The following is a 20,060-nucleotide window of genomic DNA, read 5'->3' on the forward strand; positions in this document are numbered from 1 at the left end:
GCTTAGAGATGTGAATAAAAAAAGGAGGCATAAAAGTTATGTTTCGACTTAAAAAATAATGGAGATCGACGGGATATACATTTCCAATATACTCTATTGTGAATAAATTAACACATTTTTTTCCTAATCATCCAACGTGATACACTCTTCTTTCTTCGTTGGTGTCGTCTTCTTTTCTCCTTTCGGATGAGTAGCTGTGAGGTGAGATTCAAGTGTTTGATAACTGGAGCACTTGAAAGCGCACACATCACATGAATACATAATTTCAGCAGAACAGAGCTTGACTTGATGATCGGCAACGAGATGTTGAAGCATATTGAATGCGTATTGCTTTCCACAAGTCTTACACCGTCCTCCATCTTCCTTCTTTTGAGCTTTATGAAGTAGATCAGCGGTAACAAGTCCATGAGACATAACAAGATGTCTTTCAAGACCTTCATAAGTCCAGAAACGATCACGACACCGAGAACATGCGAGTGGAGCACCTTGTGACATGTCTTGTAGCGTCTTCCCAACCATTTGTTTATGAAGGCTCTGTAAAAATTTTTTAAACTCTCTTGACGGTAATTGTCTAGGATATATAACTGATAGCGAAAAAAAACATAACTTCTATCCAAAAATAATGATTAACTTGAAATATATTACCTGAAGATGGTTCAAATATTTTTCCTTCTCTTGCACCGTGGTGTCGCAAATCTCACAAACAAAAGTGGCTCCTGAAGATGATCCAGCTAGTGACAAGCTAGCAGGGAGTGTTGGTACGGTTGGTAAAGCTTTTGGAACTTTTGGAGCTGTCGGCGTTTTTTGAGCCTGACTCTTGAGGTTAGCAGCTAACATGGCTTGTAATTGGGCAGCACCTTGCTGATTCTTGAGAGCAGCCATTTGTTTTGAGAGCATTTGACTCATAGCTTGTGTGCTAGGCTGCCCACTCCGACGCATATGTGCTTGCATCGCTGGAATAAGAAATAATTGAACATCAAATTAAAAATTAATTGTTTACCTTGAATGAGATTTTGGTTCATGTTCATGTTCAAATTTGCTGCACCACGATTTTGCTGTTGCTGTTGTGCAGCAACCTGTGACTGCAGTAACTGAGCCATTTGCCGTAGTTGGGCCTGTTGTTGTTGCTCGCGAAGTCTTGCTTGTTGTTGCTGTTGTTGTTGTTGCAGCTGTTGCTTCCGTAAAAGTTGAGCTGCGGCTGCTTGAGCTGCCTGTTGCTGGCTAAGAAGTTGTTGCTGGTGCTTCTTCTGCTGGGCTTGTTGAAGAGCAGCCTGTTGCTGCTGATGCAAAATAGTAGGATCCATTTGGGGTCTCTCCCAGAGCCATCGGTTGAGATAAAGATGATCTTCTTGTTTTGGCATCATTATATTACGAATTCGAATGTAATCTTTCTTGCATTGCTTATAATGTTGTTCACGCACTCCCTTGAAGTTGAAGTCCTCTTCACAGATTGCACATGGATACTTTGATTCTTTTTCTTCTGATTTGGCAATAATAAGATGAGCTTCGCTGAAATGGAATAAAATCAGTTTCAACAAAGAAAAGATAAATATAAGAAGCGTTTTGGTTGAAGAATTATGACTTGGTTCAAAACGTTTCCAAACCAGAATAGATTGAAACTTACAAGTAATGTTCTTTCATTCTTTGCTCATTAGTATCTGTCTCCTTGCAATGAGTACACTGAAACTTCGATCCATTGTAATGTAATGTTTGCTTGTGAGTTGCCATGACAAGCTTCGACTCGGTTTGGAATCCACAAATTCCACATCGGGACATTTTCAACTTGTACGGTTCGTTCTTTCTTTTTAAAGTCTCCCATACTGGTTTCAATTGAGCAGCAACTTGTTTGTATGTCTCGAGATTCTTTGGTGTCTCTGGTAAATTCTTCGCATGAACGATGTCACAATAGGTGGCTTCTTGCACGAGATCTTGGCCAATGTCAACCAGCAACTTTGTCATGTTTGGCACAGGATTGTGTTGTTTCAATAATGCACGCTCTCGCTTTTCCGAGTCACTAAGTTTTGGTTTTTCATCTCCGAACATACGATTGATTACTTTCGCGATTGGCATCTCGGGATCGTGTTCAATAAGAAGATCACATACTTGACTTGGTGGGAATGATATAGTGTTCGGAAGGACAAGAACTTTGTCGAGAATCAGCTTTCTTACTGAGAGGGGTTCCTTTTGTACTTGAGCATTGATAGCTCCAAGTAACGTGTCAAGAACTTTTCTACCCTTGCTAGAAGTTTGATCTTTCTGCTCTTTCACGTATTCTTGCAATTTGTCCAACAACCGCATCTGTGCTTTCTCGTTGTCATCCGCGACTTTTAAATCGGGTTTTACTTCTTTTTGATCTTCTTCGACTTTTGGTTTCTTTGCAGGAGCAGGTGCAGCAACTTCTTGAACGTCGTCATCGTCATCATCAAGCTGAATCAATTCCACGGGTCGTTTCACTCCTTTTCCAGGCTGTTCTTTTTCTTCTTTTGAAGCTTCCACTCCATTTGTAGTAGCTGTCTCGGGATCAGCACTGATGAGTTCCGGAACGGGTTCATCGTCATCTAACACCACTACAACATCTGCAAAAAACTATATTTATATTCACAGTGAAGAAACAAAAAAGTAATATTTGAAATCAATTCCACTAACCAGTTTCCTGATTTTCTTCGGGTTTTGTACCGTTTTCAGCAATCTTGGTGCTTTCAGTGACTTCCACTAACTCCGTTCCATTCTCTTCATTCGCAGCTGTTTCCATGACCACATCTTGAATTTCTTCTTCTGTCGTTTCTTTTTCTACTAAAGGCTCTGACGTGGTTGCTGAATTTCCATTTTCCCCAATTTGAGCTTCCTCCGTCACGGTTGTAGTTTCTAATGTTGTAGTCTCTGCAGTAGTGGTTTCTACAGTAGTAATCTCTGTGACACTACTCTCAGAACTCTCGACAGCAGTTTCGACAGCAGTCTCGGAATGACCGTTCTCTTCGTTCCCGTTGACCTCAGAACTGATGGTTGATTCAGCAAAAACGTCGCGCTGCCCTGCTTTCATAATCTATAAATGGATATTTTTGAAGAACACTGTGTATTTCGGAATTTCACCTCAATCTTGTCAGCTTCGGAATCTGTAGACTCGTCACTACTCTTCGGCTCCATGGGTTCTGACGAAATCGACGTCGTATTGGTGGCCGTGGCGAGAACAGTCTCGTCCGCGTTAACCATCCTGAAAGCACAGAATTTGAAAATCAAAAGAGCTTGAATTAGAGATCACGTAACCAAAGATTCAGGGAGGTTATAGGCAATGCGGGAGATTACAGAAAACAGGTCTATGAAAAAGCGCGCGCGGCAAGCCAGATTTGAACGCGCGAGACAACCAGCTGTGGAAGGGGTGACTGAGTATCAAACGTGGTACGCAGCCAAATCGGCCGTCCTCTCTCCTCCCCTTCCTCGGCCGCTGGTCGCCGCCGCCGACGCTGAGGAGAAGGGTGAGCACTCGTCTTGATTGTCTGACTCTCTTCATAGGCAGTACTCTCTAACCAGTCCGTCCTGGTATTCCGCGTCGGGAGCGTCGTCAGAGGCATGCTTCAGTCGCCGAAAAATGGGTGCCACGTCCAATTTGAAAATTTCCGAAAATTTAAGGACAGTCAATAACGCATTCAGATATGATATTATTCGATAGAGTATTATGTATAAGAACTGTATCAGTAGAAGAACTGCGAAACCTGGATTCTTAATTTGGAAACTTCAACTAAGTCGAGGCATCTCAAATCACAAGTATCTGAAATCGTGTCTCCGATTACCACTAATATACAGAAAAGTCGGAAGTGGAAAGTGGGCGGAGCTAAGCAGAAACTCGAAAACCTACAACCGAAGAGTCTGAACATGGCCCACCCGGGCGGTGCGGATGGCGGCGGCGCGGTGTGTGAGGCAAAATAATGTGTGTATGTCGTGAGCGTGTGAGCGTTCCGTGAGCGCATGATTGAGTGTTTTGTGAGCGTGGCGTGCGTGGCGACGGGTGGCTTTGTCATCATCATCTTCATCACCTTGAATTCTCCTACCAGGAGACCTGAGGAATCGTGATCAGCGCCTCAAAGTAGCTATGTCAGCTCTGCGAGAGCTCAGAACTCTAACCGGACTGTGATCAATGCTACAGTAACCTCGGCCATACAAACGGGTGGTACTCGCTTTTGGAACTCGGGGAAATAGAACTGTTACAAAATAGAACTGTGAGAAAATGGAACTGTCTAATATAGAACTGCTACAATTTGGAACTCGGCAAAATGGAACTCGATGAAATGGAACTGGGTAAAATGGAACTGCTACAAAATGGAACTCTTGTTCGAATAGAGCGCGTTTGCATTCATGTCTTTTTAGAAGAATTAGAACCAATTTTTGTGGGGAAAAGTCGACTTTTAAGGTTTAAAAACACTTACATCATGAAGAGATTGTCTTTGTCTATTTAATAATCAACAAAAAACTGATTAAAATTATATTTGATAAGCCCAATAAGCATTTTCAAAACCAGTGGTAGAGTTCCATTTTGTAGCAGTTCCATTTTGTAGCAGTTCCATTTTGTTCAGTTCCATTTTGTAGCAGTTCCATTTTAATGAGTTCCATTTTACCCAGTTCCAAATTGTAGCAGTTCTATATTAGACAGTTCCATTTTCTCACAGTTCTATTTTGTAACAGTTCTATTTCCCCGAGTTCCAAAAGCGAATACCACCTAAAAACGAGAAAACTGAACATCACTGCTCTAGAGAATCCAAATGAGAGCATTTGAAACATAAGTGATACGTGACATAGAATCACAGAAGTATCTGGAACTGATAATTTGAAGATATTCTCAACATGAATAATGAAACGAAATCACTCAGTCGAACTAATGATGATGATTTAGTGCATAGGTATCTTTGATATGTCTGCTGCTCAGTCAGAATTCCAGCTATGGTCGAGATACTAAACGATCAGTTCAGATTAGCCAGAACTACTACCGAGTACGGAGATGGCTGATTGGTTTATAAAGTTCCTATGAACATAATAACATTCCGAGAGAAGCTCGGAATTCTCTACAGTTCTTCACACAACATTGAGACGAATGGGCTTCAAAATCTAAATATCACCAGTTTCTCAAGTTTTCTACGTAGGAGAAAAGGGAGGAATGTGGAGGACCCGATGAGTAACTGTTTACCAGGATTCTCATATTTAAATATACAATTTTATTTGTTCTTTTGACTTATTTATAATTTTATCTAACAACCAAACATTTGAACTTTGTAAATCCTAATCTTCATACAGTGTTTTCTGATCAATTGAGATTCTCGATTAGAAGCATATTCAATAAGAGTAGAGAATACGAGTGTAAAGACAACTGATGCGGATCATATCTTCGGTTAGATTAAAAAGAAAGATATCATGTGTGAACAATATTTCACATGTTTCAAATGAGACATGAAGTTGGATAGAATTGGTTATTGTTCTGAAACTATGATTTCTGAATGCATAAATTCAGTACAGTAATACGTATAGGTCAGTTCTTATTTCAGTATATCAAAAAAAGGAAAGCAATATCAAGAAGAAGAAAATAACAATGTACTCGGATTATCAAATTGAGAAAAACCGGAAAACCTATTTGAACCTTCAAACTACATATCTGCTATATTGACTTCGTGACGAGACCTTACATGCAATATTTTGGGGCCACTCTTTAAAAAAGTCATTGTGTCGAAACCAGTGCATCCATTTCCACGGTCGGATAAGCTTAACCATTAGAACAGAAGTGGAACTTCTCAAATGTTCGAAAGTATTACGGTAGATGGAAATGAAAACGAAAGTAAAGCAATGGAGCTATGAGAGTATGATGGGTATAGTGCAGATAAGGAGATTAAAGAAAACCTGGAAATTTTCAAATTGGGAAAAGTCGCGACTCGTCGCTGCGACAAAAACTCGCGCGTTTTGTCTGCATCTCTCGAATCGCAATGCTCTATCGCCTGAACTCTCTTCATTTCATATACTGTTTATCCATTTCTTTACCCACGGGCACAAGTCGCGCACTCTATGTCTCTCTCCTTCTCGTCGTGCAAAGAATCTAAAATTACTAAGTCTCTTCAACTTCTATGCTGTTTTGGGCGAAAATTTGTGCAGAGAATATCTGCGTCTCTACAAAATAGGAACACTCTATGACGTCACACTGACACGTCGATCAATAAATGAAAATACGGAAGAAGGAGAGAAAAGAGGAACTAGAAGAATACGGGGAACCGATTGATAACTTTGAAATTTCTTGAAATTTCGAGAATTTCAGTATTCCGCGTCAGAAGGATTACGGTAGTACATGTAAATGGTAACTATTAATAAAGAAGGAAAACCAACCAAAAGAACTGATTGCAAATCATTCGAATCTTTCGATGATTATTAGGTCAACTTAGTGAGAACAAAAAAGACGTTGTGTACACAAATAACCTCAAGATTTGAGTTCTCTTTTTTCTAATGCGTATAGAAACCCAAACCCCATACTTGTCACGGGCCTTTTTTCACCTCATTTCACCGGCCCGGCCAGGTCAACCCGGTCGGGCCGGGTGAAGCGACTTTTTTTGAAAAACATGTTTTTTTTCAGCAGTAATTTTTGAAAAAGTGGTTTTTGGGGCATTTTCTGCAAAAATTCGACTGAATTGATGATTTTTATTAGTTCTACAGTAAATTTAGTGATAAAAAAGCACTTGAAAATTATTTTTTGGCAAAAATTTTCCACCCGGGCCGAGCCGGCAAAACTTTTCATCGGCCCGGGCCGGCCCGTCAAATGGCAAGTATGCCAAACCCTAATGGGCCTATTCTTGGCAAGCAAAAAACGTTTTTCGCTGCTTTTTTTTCGATTCACGGAACCAGAAAATCAGCGAAAAACTCTTAGTTTTTGGCTGGTGTTTTTACCGTTCGCTTCGAGACCTGCGGTGTCGAAAAAGGCATGTGCCAGCGAAAAATAGTTTTTCGCTGCTTCTTTCCAATTCACGAGAAAAGGAAATCAGCGAAAAACTATTTTTCGCTGGCACATGCCTTTTTCGACACCGCAGGTCTCGAAGCGAACGGTAAAAACACCAGCGAAAAACGTTTAAAAATCAGCGAAAAACCAAGAGTTTTTCGCTGATTTTCTGGTTCCGTGAATCGAAAAAAAAGCAGCGAAAAACCTTTTTTGCTTGCCAAGAATAGGCCCATAATCTTCAAAAATTGAAAAAAGGGATAACTAATGAACGCATTCTGTTACAGTGGACTAGAACCTAAGACTTATTATCATAACAAACAGGAACACCTGAACATTGCATTTCGTCACAGCAATTGAAAACAGAGTGATACATAATAGGGGAACCAACCACGTTATAATAGAACTAAAAAGTCAGATATACGCCAGCATCAAACTTATTCTTTTCGAGATTCTAATAAAACAAGGAAAAATAAAAAACACAGTTTAATACAAGATAAGAACGTGTTTGGTGTTTATTTATGAGCTTGAATTAATGAATGCATGATAAAATTCAAATTTATAGCGATATTTTCATGGTTATCCAATATGTGAAATTGTGTAGTATCGAAAGTAAAACATGAGATCCAGTGATTAATCTTGCTCCCCGTTGACTTCTGCGTTGTATTTGAGAATTAATTTGTGAGCATCTTTCAGTGATTCGCGGAGGTCTTCTATTTCAGCAGCAATTTCCTTTTGAGCTACTTCACCAAGTTCGCGAGTACGATTTTTGATTTGTTCAACTGAAAGGTTTTATGTTTTGAAAAATTCAGTCGTAATTACAATAATGAGCACGATGAGAAATGTAGACAAGACACCGAATTATGTGAAATAGTAAAATTTATACTTTGTACAAGTGTTAAAAACTTACTGTCATTGAAAAAAGCTTGCTTGTCTGGTCGTTTTCCTTCGCCTGCTTGCAGGGCTTTGTACATGGGAACTGTTGGCTCTTGGAAGATCTAAAGCGCGTAAATGAAATTCAGGTACATATCTAGTCCCTTACAATTTCATCGTAAAACTCCGTACAAACGATCTGATTTCCTGATGGAAGTTCAATCGTTGGTTGAAAAAGTCGAAGATAGTGGAAAGTTGAAATTGGTTTCTCGTTGTTGTCGACAAAATATATGCGAATCTGAATTTCGAACTCTCCCCACCCGGTTTCTGTCACTTCGTATGGCGGGGTTTCAATAACTGAAATAAAACATAAATAAAACAAAAATCATGATCTGGTCAACAAACTTCTTGTTTGGTTAGCGTAACTTTCGTGCAGTCTGAACTGCACTTTTCGGATCCATTTCGTTGGGTCTTCTGCCAAATAGGGCCTGAAAAAAGACAGTTCAACTGGACAAATTTCGATTGAAAAATATGCTTACTTGAGGAACACGGTCCATTGATGAGTATGCTGATCATTTTCACGTTTATGAACTAGTGGAACAGCTGTATTTCCATATACGATAGGTTTAACCACACTCTTCTTTTTCATACGCTCGACAATTTCACTCATGATTGGCTGAAAATTGTTAAAATAGAAAAAACCTGTGAGGAAAATATCAAACTAATCCGACGAAAAAAGCAAGTGGAAAAAATTATGATTTGAAAAAACTGAGTGTAGATTTACGATAAACAACGCGCGGGAGAAATTTCGGAGTGTCGTTGTGGCATTAGGAGTTTCTTGTAATTCTAAAAGTTGCAGGGCTCACTCAAACTGTAGAAAGTAGAAAAATCAGTATGAGAAGTATAGTTCTACTTTCTCAAAGTATACGCCCTGTTCTAAGCTCCTGTCGTCTGATACACACAACTGCTCCAGTGAGTTGGCAACGTTTTGAAAATGAAAGGCATTTCGAGCCGGGAGAAGACGTGATGAAGAGAGTTTGGCATGGACTGACATATGACTTTCGAAGGTGGAAGAGAAGATTTCAAGAGGTATTCTGAGTCACGAATAATAATAAAAAATGTATTGATTTCAATAATCGAACATTTTTATAGCTTTCTCCACTTTCAGGCGAGGAAAGATGCATTCAAACGTAGACATCCTATCGCTCATATGAAACATGGAACTCTTGATAATGAAGTTTTCCCATATCGAGCGGAAATTATCATCATCGGTGGTGGTCTTACAGGATCTTCTACAGCGTTTTGGCTGAAAGAGAGATTTCGAGATGAAGATTTTAAGGTAGTATTCATTTTTAGAATCAAAATATAACAAAGCTCAATATTCCAGGTAGTTGTTGTTGAGAACAATGACGTCTTCACCAAAAGCAGCACAATGCTCTCCACGGGTGGAATTACTCAACAGTTTTCCATTCCGGAGTTTGTCGATATGAGTCTGTTCACAACCGAGTTTTTGAGACATGCTGGAGAGCATTTGAGAATTCTTGGTAAAAATAGGGTTATGATTGTTTTGAGAATCGTAGTTATTTCAGATTCAGAACAGCCAGACATTAATTTCTTTCCAACTGGATATTTGCGTTTTGCCAAAGCAGAAGAAGAAGTAGAGACAATGCGAGCTGCGTGGAAAACCCAGATGTAAGCAATAAATCAAAGCTAAATTTAAAATATTTCATTTGTTTCAGCGAGCGTGGAGCTAAAGTACAACTCTTATCGAGAGACGAGTTATCAGAGAGATATCCATACATGAATGTAGATGACATACTATTAGCAAGTTTAGGTAGCTTTTGTTTTTGTTGTGCACCCAACAGTTCATAATTTCAAGGTGTGGAGAATGAAGGAACTATTGACACGTGGCAACTTCTGTCGGCTATTCGAGAGAAAAATATCACCTTGGGAGTACAGGTACATCCATTTATAGGAATTTCGATATTTGAAAATATATGTGCTTTCAGTATGTAAAAGGAGAAGTAGAAGGATTCCAGTTTGAACGTAATCGTGCAAGTTCTGAAGTTCATGCTTTTGGAGATGATGCCACTGCAGATGAGAACAAGTTGAGAGCTCAACGCATTTCAGGAGTTTTGGTCCGTCCACAAATGAACGATGCATCTGCTCGACCGATTCGCGCTCATTTGATTGTGAATGCCGCCGGACCATGGGCTGGACAAGTGGCGAAATTAGCCGGAATCGGTATGTATTAATACATCATTCACGTATTACAAAAATTGATTCTAGGCAAAGGAACTGGTCTGCTGGCAGTTCCTGTTCCTATTCAACCCCGGAAACGAGACGTTTTTGTTGTATTTGCTCCGGACGTTCCAGCTGATCTGCCATTCATTGTTGATCCTTCAACCGGAGTTTTCTGTCGACAATCTGATTCCGGACAAACATTTTTAGTGGGAAGAACGCCGTCAAAAGAAGAAGATTCTAAACGTAATCATGATAATTTGGAAGTGGATTACGATGATTTCTATCAAAAGATATGGCCAGTTCTCGTGGATCGTGTACCTGGATTTCAGACAGCAAAAGTATTTCTTTGTTAGTAATTCTGATATATTGTCATTTATTGCAGGTAAAAAGTGCATGGAGTGGCTATCAAGATATCAACACTTTTGATGATGCCCCAGTTATCGGTGAACATCCACTCTATACGAATTTACATATGATGTGTGGATTTGGAGAAAGGTACGAGCTGAACAGAGAGCTAATTAAATTTCGTTTGTTGCGTTGAAGGTGGAAAATGACGAGATTGAAGTTCAATTACTAAGAATTATTCAATTCTCACAAAGTTTGGGATACCTAATTTCTTTAGAATTGAATCAGATCTAGATCAATTTGTGTGACCTAGTCGAAAGATCTTTCAATTTTATATACATATTAGGAATTTGACCAGAGTCTGAAGATTATAGTCGGATTTCAAAACCATTTTGAAAATTTGGTGTCTTCAATTCATTTTTTTTCAGAGGAGTGATGCACTCAATGGCCGCAGCACGTGCCTATGCTGAACGAATCTTCGATGGTGCCTATATAAATGTGAATCTTCGAAAGTTCGATATGCGACGAATCGTAAAAATGGACCCGATTACAGAGCCATGCAAGCTTTAGATACTGTAGTTTCTCATCGATTATTCATTTTAGTTTGTTTTGTTCAACGGGTTTCTAGAAGTCGTTTTTCATTTTTGTTTTAAATCTAGAGTATGTAGGTTAGACCCCTCTTTGTTGTTTGATTTGTTGAAGTTTAAAAATAAAAGTTTAAAAAATCGTTCATTTCTTATTGTCAAAATAAAAAAAAGTGATACCCGGTGTTTGCGGACTTAGTGCTAATTTTAATAATTTTTCCACTAAGTCCGCAAACACCGGGTATCACTTTTTTTATTTCGACAATACAATCATGAAATCATTATAGAGCAGTCAGAATGAAGTATCTAGATTCGAAAACCATTGATTCCAGAATCACTGACTTGAAAGTTGTAAGTTCCTCAGAGAACAGCGAAAGGTTTCTGTTTCTTAAGATCCAAAAAGTTTTCAAACTCCCAGACTTACATTTTCTCAATTTCGTTCATTTAACTCAACGGATTTCGTAAGCTGAGCTGTTGATTGATTTACGAGAAATACTTCAATCTGACGTGTGTCTCAACTGATTTAATTTACATGGACATTGAGAATACCGGGAAGAAATCACCCAATTTAACCAGATGTTTGACTATATAAGAAGGCAAAGACATTTACGAATTCCGATGTTTTCAAGTATTTTTATTTTTGGTTCTTGTCTCAATTATTAGTAAGTATCCTTCTTTTTTTCATTAACTGATTTCATTTTTTCGTGACGTGGAAGGAAAACGGCTGGAACAAGAATTTTATGGAGAATGAACTGAGCTGAGTTTTATGAGGTTCCTTACTCGATGTTTACGAGGAAACGAGGTCACATGAACTCGCAATTCATTAAATGCGAATGACGAGGAATAGTTCATTCTTCTCTTCTTTATTGTTTTTTGTAAGATATTTTGCAGAAAAATACTTTGGATAAGACTCAGTTTACTGATTTTCTAGGAGAAAAGAGCGCAATTTTAGTTTAACTGAGTATCAATGATTCTTTAGAATCTACTCCCGTTTACTTCAAGTTTCTGATGAGATCTTCGAATTTTGAATCTTGATGTGCGTCTTCAAAGCAGTCATGACTTCAGTTTTTGAACAATATGATACACAGAATCCCTAATCTCAAAGTAGGAACTGTTTTTTTTCCTTATCTAATCTATTTGAATCAAGCCGAATCACTTGAAAAGTATGTCTTGTACTAAAGTCTTTCATTTTCTGAAAGTATACTAAGCCCCTATTGCATCATAAAAAACCATACCTTCTTCTTCCAATTCGACAACTCATGTCGATCACAAAACAAGGAATTCGTGTTCCGCGTATAAATCAAACGTAATAAATTCGCCCAGAAATCGAATTATCGATAAGTGTATTTCGTCCCTAGGCGACGGTTGATTGAAAACGAGAAGCACGAGAAATATCAGATGTCAGAAAATGAGTGGTATCTAGAGGACGTAGACGTAACCTTTTATTTTTGCAAATGACGATTCATTATTCTAGAAAAGACAAATATTCAATCAGACTAATATTTAAAAACTTTCTTATTTCTCAATGATCAGCAACCGGACTGGTAAAAACTGAAACTCGGTTAATACTCTTCATGTTTGATCATTTTCTTTTCTTTTCAATCATACCCGTCTATGGATTAGATCTTTGAAGTGACCTTCAAGATGAGTTGTTGATTCATTTCAGACCTTCTATAAGATAACTCTAACAATAGGCTGAATACAAATCCAGATACAACTCAAAGATTATTCTGAACCAAATTGTGGAAATCCGTGGGTTGCATCTGGATCATAAGCTCCATGAACTCTACATTTTTAGACTGAAATCACTAATCCGTTGACGTCGAAACAACAAAAAATGTGATCAAGTAAAGGAACATTATAAGAAGATCCGCCTCTTTTTAAATATTATTTTTACTTGTTGAAATCTTTCTGTTCTCTTCATTTCTTATGCACAATTTAGTCCCTTGTTATTATTTTCCAAACACTCTCTGCAGTTCACTTTTGCTCTTTTTGATGGATATTAGTCGAAAACATTCGTAGAGTGAGTGGTTCCAACAATTACTTTTTTGTCCATCTCAACGTCATTTATTCCTTTTTTCTTCTTCTTCTCCCCACTTAAATTTTACGAATCTCGTTCTTTCTGTTCTTCATTCTGATCGTTTTCTTTTCCTTTTTTGTTCTAATAGTTAACATAAAGCACAACTAGAAACACCAACTCTGATTCTGAATTCATGAAGAAGACGGAAGAAAAATCATGCATGAAAATTGACAGAAAAACTATTTTGTGTATTCGCGACACAGCAAAAAAGACGTCATTTTTGTTTAGTCTAGGATTTAAAAATGTACTTTTTTAGATGCCGCCCCTACAAACTTTAATCTCGTTGCTCATGTCCATTGAGGATTTTTGAGGATTTTCAGGAAGTTTAAGCGTATTCAAATTTAGAAAGTAGATACGAGTGATCAGAATGAGTGTATTTGGTCTTCACGTTTTCATGAATGATTCGAGAAGTTTTACGTTCGGATGTTACTAGTTCTGATATTTTTCTATCGTACAAATTGCATACCATCCACCTTAATTTTAGTCAGATTACAACTAGACCTCTCTGAAACTCATATCAGTTTCTCCCTTCTTTCCTACTATTTTTAGCTTCAAAACTCTCTGTCAGCAGTACCTGAACACATAAATCATTCTTTTGGTATGTCCCAGAGTCATGCACTTTCTACTAATTTGTTTTTTTTATCGCTGTAGTCGGTCGTAAATCATTCCACCGTATTTAGTACTATTCCAAGAAAATCATGCATCTCGTTCGATGTATGAATGAAAAGACTTTTCTTAAAGCACAACAATTCATCAGACATTCCAAACTATTGTTTACATCCCAATTCCAATTCTTCTAGTGTTTTAAGAATTTGTTGTTCCATGTACCAATTTTCCACAGATTTCATTGAAATTGTTCATTGTTGGTTGGAAATTTCAATAGATAGGCCTACTTATTATTCAAAACGTGAGAAACTGGAAGTCAGGAAATCTCACAGGTGCATCGAGATCAGGTCGATTTGGTGTTTCTGACTATTCGGAAACCCACTTCCGCCTGGATCAGAATCAAACAGATGAGTCGATGACGACCTATTTGTATTGAGATACATTTTCTGTTTTTCAAAATAACAGCAAGTTCCTAAAACAACCAAATGGATAACATAAACATGGCTTGATTCAATCCTTTGTTGGATAGTTTTTTTCTGAAAAGGATGGATCCCTTCACTCATTTTTCCAGCAAGATATACTTTTCCACGTCATGAGTCACATCTTTCTCTTACTTTTTTCTTTAATTTATTGGTCGGTTTTACCAAAGACAAATTCCCCTTTTCCTTTTATTTTTTCACCCAATTTTGATTGATTTATAACTCCTTCTCTCTCCAGTCGCAGAACTGCTTTTGCTCCGCCCCTTTTTAGGCTCCGGTGCTCCACTCTGAGCTCATTCTGCTTGATCCAAACTCAATTTGTCATATCTATTCGTTTGACATTTCATTCATTCCTTTCTCGTTTTCCAGGTAACACACAATCATGTCAATCCCGTTGACTCTCTTGCTTTGCGTTGTCGCTTCGACGGCACTCGTTCAATTGCCACGTAGCAACCGATACGGACTCATCGCGTGAGTTACCTTGTTTCAGTCATTTGGGCTTCTGATTCTTCTATGTTTTTTTTCTGAATACTTCATATTTCAGCAGCTACGACGCTCCATCATCTCAAGATGCTGTCATCGTTGAGCAGAAGAGATACGATCGTAACTGTTTCTTCTCCCCAGTCCAATGCATGCTTTCATACAACGACGAATCACGTCTTCCACTCGTTGTAACTCGCAAAGCATCCAAACGATTCGATCCTCTGTTCGCCGATTTTCGTAATCAAAAGTAACTTCGAATTGACATGATCTCTCCCCCCATCTTCTTCTCTCCAATGTTAGAAAACGACGAAAGAATTTATTACTTTGATTTCATTTATTGAATACATTTTCATCATTTCCATCAAAATGTCATGTTTGTTTGTTCGAAATAAGATCTCCATCCAACAAAACCTAATAAACCGTTAACTGTGTTAATCAATGTGTTTTTTGCTTCATTCGAACTTCGAGAAGATTCATTTTTATATTGAGCAATCAAAGACGGAAATACATGACTGGGATGAGTTGAGTGATATGTAAATTGTACACAAAAGCGAGTTGAAAACTTTAAAAAATGAAGAAGAGGTAGATTGGAGGACAATGAAAGAATTGAATAAATTAATGATTTGTACTTTCTAGGTTAAAACTAAAATAAGCGATATGTGTCATACATTGTTTTCTCGTGTTGATCTCACTGTTGCCTGATTATCAGGAACGTTTCGAAGATCGCCCCGTCGAATGTTCACTCGACCGAATGCTCCTCCGTAAACATCTCCGTTCGCTTTCATAAATGTAGCGATTGATCGAATTGTGAAGTTGTTCAAATATTCGTTTGGAACCGATCCATCGTTCTGAAAAATATCAAAACTCCAGGCTATTTCAATTTGTTTTCCAAAAACAAACCTCATCAGGAATCATTCCCTCACTCAACATACTCGTTTTCCTACTCACAACATCTGCAGGTTGCGGTGGTGATTGTTGTTCTGGAGTGTGTTGACCAGTTGGTATTACTGTAGCTCTACTCCAAATCGTGTCCAGTCGATTCTCAAGAACTGTCATTGTTCCTGTAAATATTTTTGTCTATTATTAATTTTTCTTAACTTTTGATCTCACCGAAAACTCCATTCTCCAAACAAATATATGTAACTCTATTGACGACTTTGAGAATTGGCATTCCGAAGAAAAACATAATAGTGATTAATGGAGAAAATGTCACATTATTCGGCATGATATCTCCTAAACCAATAGTTGACATTGAGATGAATGAGAAGTAGAAAGCGTGGAAAAATGAGATTCCAGAATCAGGCGGTCCCGATAACTCATCGTATTCGTAAATAAACATAGTTGCAGACAGAAGGTATACTGTAATGAGATGATCATTCTGATAACATATATGTGATATCTTACGTATCATCACAGAAACACTGAATTTGATTGGAAGAGAAATGATTTCATCCTCATCAAGTTTATCAACGAATCCGCGTACTCGACGGAAATTATCAATGAGAATTGTGTACATTTTAGTGAGATAAAGAAGTGCCCATTGACCGAGATCTCGAATTACAACTGCTGTCAGTGGAACAAAAATGAGTCCATAGAGGATAACAAGAGCTTTTCCCAATGATGATGCTGGAGCAATCGACCCTGAATTACTCTAAAGTTTTCTTCTTTCCGTGAGAATTGACACCTACCGTATCCAGTAGTAGTGTACACATTCATAGAGAAAAAGAACGCAGATCCATATGTCCATTTCAAATTCTTCGGATCTTCATGTTTATAAAAAGTACTTCCAGAGTACAAATCTTCTGCATTCAGCAGTTTGACGTAAGCGCGCTACAAGATATTCAATCAATCAAAAGGAAAAAATGGACGGGAAAAGGGGAAACGGGAGAGAATAAATCACGAGATTGAATGGAAGGAAGTGGCTTGTTTACCGTGATAAAGTATTCCATTTGAGTGATATTCGTTAGTTTCATTGGATCCAATATTTCAAGTTCAAGGGTTTGGGCGATCTCGTAGATTACTCGTTCCAGTTTTCGTTTGTGAAGTTGCATCGTCTGAAAATATGAGGAGACTGGGATAAATTTAGAAGGGAAATTGGGTGAAAGATGATGAAAACGTAAATGTTTAATCTGAATTTTGCAAAATTTTATAGGCTAAACTAGTTCATACATCGAATACATGTGATTTCTTTGAGAGTTCGATCAAACTAAATTTCAAAAGATATGCCTCCAAATCAGAAATGTTAGTCAAAGACAATTAAAATTTAATAAAAGAGATACAACTGTTCAGATAGATTAAAAAAGATTTACCTCGTGTTCATGGCGTGATTCAATAGAAAAGAAGAGGGCAGCACCCAATAAAGTATAAGAAAGAACGAGAAGAAGCATACAGACGTGACGGAAACCAATCTTTTTATGATGATGAGCAAACCAGTAGAAGGATTTGTGAAATCCTGGAAACGTTACTGATTGTGATCGAGAATTCAGAGCTCAGTAGTCTTACTATTGTTCACTGGGACAATTGGCATACTCCGAGTACTCTGAGCCATCGATAACGTCCTCTTCTGATGTTTTTCATAATTTCTCCTGACTGCTTCATCGTCTTCTTCATTGTCATCTCCTTCGGCGTATCCATTCACATAATATCTGGGGAAGTTTGTGTTCTTTTGGTAGATTCCTGAATAGTATTTGACAATTATTCTTCTAATGTAGTATAGTCCATCTATCGTTTCTCTCTCTCTTTTTGTGACATTTCTGATTTCTTACACAGACAGAAAACAAGTAGCAGAGAGTGACTGACCTGTTACAGTGTAGTAGTTTTTCGCATAGTAGTTATCAATTGCATCGTGATTGCCTGGTTCGGTGCGGTCATTTTTAATACTATCTCTTTTGGTCAGAGACGACGCCTAAAGAGAAATATTATATGAAGAAGTTTGATGAACAATTTCTTACTCGACTTTTTCGAAATTGGCGGTGAATTGTGCTCTGAAAAAGAAATACAATTGAAGGTGGAATGAAGAGGAAATCTCACTTCATTTGATTGTGAAACGTCTTCTTTTGAGATAAATGGGGATTGTCGAAGGATACTTTTTATCTGTTTCTTCGAGTCTTCTGACATACTTCCAGTTCTTATACGGCAACTGGAAAAAGATAAATATTGTTAAATCTGATTTCAGTTTTTCTATTTCTGTGAATCTTCAGAAGATTCATTTATATCTAAAATAGTCGAATACTACTAGAAGACCTTGACCAAAATAACAGTTTATCTGTAAAATATACAAAAGTTTTGTCATTATTTTCAAGAAACGTCATGCCCAGGTTCATATTTTGTAGCCGTGTTTTATGGCTTTCCTCAATTAGATTGATAGAAAACATATCTAAATTGACAATTCGGGAGTCTAGACTTACTTTCAACAACTTTTGAATTACTTACCGTGTTATAATAAACGGCATTTTCAAATAGAAATGATCTCATAAATTCTGATAATTCGGTACTTTTAACATAATCAAAAGAATGAATGCACCCAAATGACCCCCCAATCGAATAGAGATTAGATAACAGTAACTGATAAATGAGCATTACGAACACTTTGTACTCTCTATCTCATTGATGAATCATACCTTTTCTGTGATTTCGGGGAACTTTTCCCACTCACAGCATCTTCTGCTTCTGCGGATTTTCGTTGAAGTCTAGTGACCTGAATACTGTTGAAGGATTATTGAACTGTTATGATATCTCAAGATAATTTACTTTCTAAACAAATACAAAGTCATAAATATTCACCACTATATTCTCAGGAACATTCTCTTTTTCTCGATCAGATCCAACCGGGGTTTCATCAGATGAAACGCAGTTTTCTGCTACCGAACTTTTTGATGACGTGGATGAACAACTCTCAGCTTCCTCGTTGATATCTGAATCAAACTGTCAGAAAATTCTGGTTTTCAGCCTGAAACTGAAACCTTCTGTTTGCATTTTCAATCTTTGAATTTCTTTGGAGAATGCACTAGCCGATCTGAGTGGTTGAGTGGGAGAACGTGGCATCTGAATTGATCCATTGTGCATAGAAATTGATGGTTCGGAGTACATGTGAGCATTATCCTGAGAGAATAGATAAACTTTTGAATATAAACAGTAAATATTTTTAGATTTTTCAGATAAAAAACTTACTCGTTCAAATTGAGAAGGACATAACTCCACTACAGGCATCTGCTGATCCCGGAAATCTACAAAAATAGTCATTTACTGAGGGATAAATGAGAGAATTAGAGGAGGAGAATATGAAAAAAAGAAGAAGAAAACGAAAGAAGAAGCTTTCGGAATGATTGACTTGTCGTCGAAGAAACACGTTCCTTTTTCAGTGATGAAAAGGAAAAATATAGAAAAATACAAACATCGACTGATGATGGGAACGCCCACAATTTAAAAGAATTTGCAAAAAATAGTAGAATTACAGTCAACGGAATTTCAGGCGAGAAATTAAAAGAGTGAGAGGAATTCGGAATTGAAATGACAACAGTTTGAATGGTTTCTTTTCGAAAATTCCTCAAAATTCAATCCTGAAAAGAAACCGCTTTAGGAGTTCATTGTGTCAGAGGAGAAGAAAAGAAGCATTGTCGTTCGTTTGAACATTCTTTTTTGTACATTTATACCCTTTGAATAAAGTGTTTGTCCATGCGAAACATCTGCAAAAAATGGATCAAAAAAGAGAACCATCATCCGATTGTATCCTGTCTAAATATGTATTTCTGATAATCTACCTTCACCATATTTCCTCTTTCTCTTCTCCTAAACAAGGGCTTTTTGGACCGTAGACGGAAAAACCAAACATTCGAAGAATCGAAGATGAGAAAAGGATTCATTTATCAGTGCGAAGAGATTCGATAACTATTTGATTGGAGGACATCGGACCGTCCACCTCTCTTTTTTCTACGCGATGAGAGCAAAAATCATAAATTGACAGGTTGTTGGATAGGGTAGATCTATCATGATGACGATGATATCATTGAAGGGAAAAGCGGTAAAGAGAGAAACGAATTAGGGTAAAGTGGTTGATGAGAAGAGAGAGACTTTGCAAAAATATAGACATGAGAAGTGATTGCACCCAGAGATTGAGTACAAAAATTAATCGGAACGAGAGAAAATGAGATTAGAGACAGATGTCGGTCTGAGTACATACGGTATGAAGTCGAATAAAATATTTGAAAACTTTATGAGGCTAATCGGGAAACATAACATCACTTTTATGACATCAGATAATCCGGGACAGGGAAACAAACACCAAATGACTAGGTGATATTCAGCAGTTTTTTGTGAAGGCATGTATTGGAATGGAAGTTGAACGGGACTGTAACGTATTTCAACTCCGAATGTTCAATTGACAGAATACAAGGTTTTTGCATTGGAAG

At 37.7% G+C, this 20,060-nt stretch overlaps 4 protein-coding genes across 4 annotated transcripts; 2 read left to right on the forward strand and 2 right to left on the reverse strand.

The window, feature by feature from the left end:
- Nucleotides 1-7,591: 7,591 nt before the first annotated feature.
- GCK72_014160 (uncharacterized protein) lies at nt 7,592-8,501 on the reverse strand (the record flags this gene model as incomplete). The annotated part of the gene is made up of 5 exons (XM_003107779.2): nt 7,592-7,740; nt 7,869-7,956; nt 8,001-8,188; nt 8,237-8,319; nt 8,371-8,501. The coding sequence occupies 5 exons, from the start codon at nt 8,499-8,501 to the stop codon at nt 7,592-7,594; spliced, it is 639 nt and encodes a 212-aa protein (XP_003107827.2).
- Nucleotides 8,502-8,725: 224 nt separating this feature from the next.
- Nucleotides 8,726-10,990, forward strand: GCK72_014161 (uncharacterized protein; the record flags this gene model as incomplete). Its single annotated transcript, XM_003107876.2, has 10 exons — nt 8,726-8,920; nt 9,000-9,170; nt 9,219-9,375; nt 9,421-9,523; nt 9,571-9,665; nt 9,711-9,790; nt 9,841-10,075; nt 10,121-10,413; nt 10,458-10,570; nt 10,849-10,990. 10 exons carry the CDS (start codon nt 8,726-8,728, stop codon nt 10,988-10,990), a joined length of 1,584 nt encoding a protein of 527 aa, XP_003107924.2.
- A 3,561-nt stretch (nt 10,991-14,551) lies between these two features.
- GCK72_014162 (uncharacterized protein) lies at nt 14,552-14,903 on the forward strand (the record flags this gene model as incomplete). The annotated part of the gene is made up of 2 exons (XM_003107988.1): nt 14,552-14,640; nt 14,714-14,903. 2 exons carry the CDS (start codon nt 14,552-14,554, stop codon nt 14,901-14,903), a joined length of 279 nt encoding a protein of 92 aa, XP_003108036.1.
- A 411-nt stretch (nt 14,904-15,314) lies between these two features.
- Nucleotides 15,315-18,741, reverse strand: GCK72_014163 (uncharacterized protein; the record flags this gene model as incomplete). The annotated part of the gene is made up of 14 exons (XM_003088873.2): nt 15,315-15,500; nt 15,553-15,713; nt 15,763-16,011; nt 16,057-16,293; nt 16,341-16,482; nt 16,584-16,706; nt 16,962-17,104; nt 17,155-17,328; nt 17,452-17,557; nt 17,604-17,636; nt 17,683-17,791; nt 18,273-18,349; nt 18,436-18,566; nt 18,615-18,741. 14 exons carry the CDS (start codon nt 18,739-18,741, stop codon nt 15,315-15,317), a joined length of 1,998 nt encoding a protein of 665 aa, XP_003088921.2.
- Between the last annotated feature and the right edge of the window lie 1,319 nt (nt 18,742-20,060).

This window comes from Caenorhabditis remanei, chromosome IV, assembly GCF_010183535.1.
Source record: "Caenorhabditis remanei strain PX506 chromosome IV, whole genome shotgun sequence".
Taxonomy (NCBI): domain Eukaryota; kingdom Metazoa; phylum Nematoda; class Chromadorea; order Rhabditida; family Rhabditidae; genus Caenorhabditis; species Caenorhabditis remanei.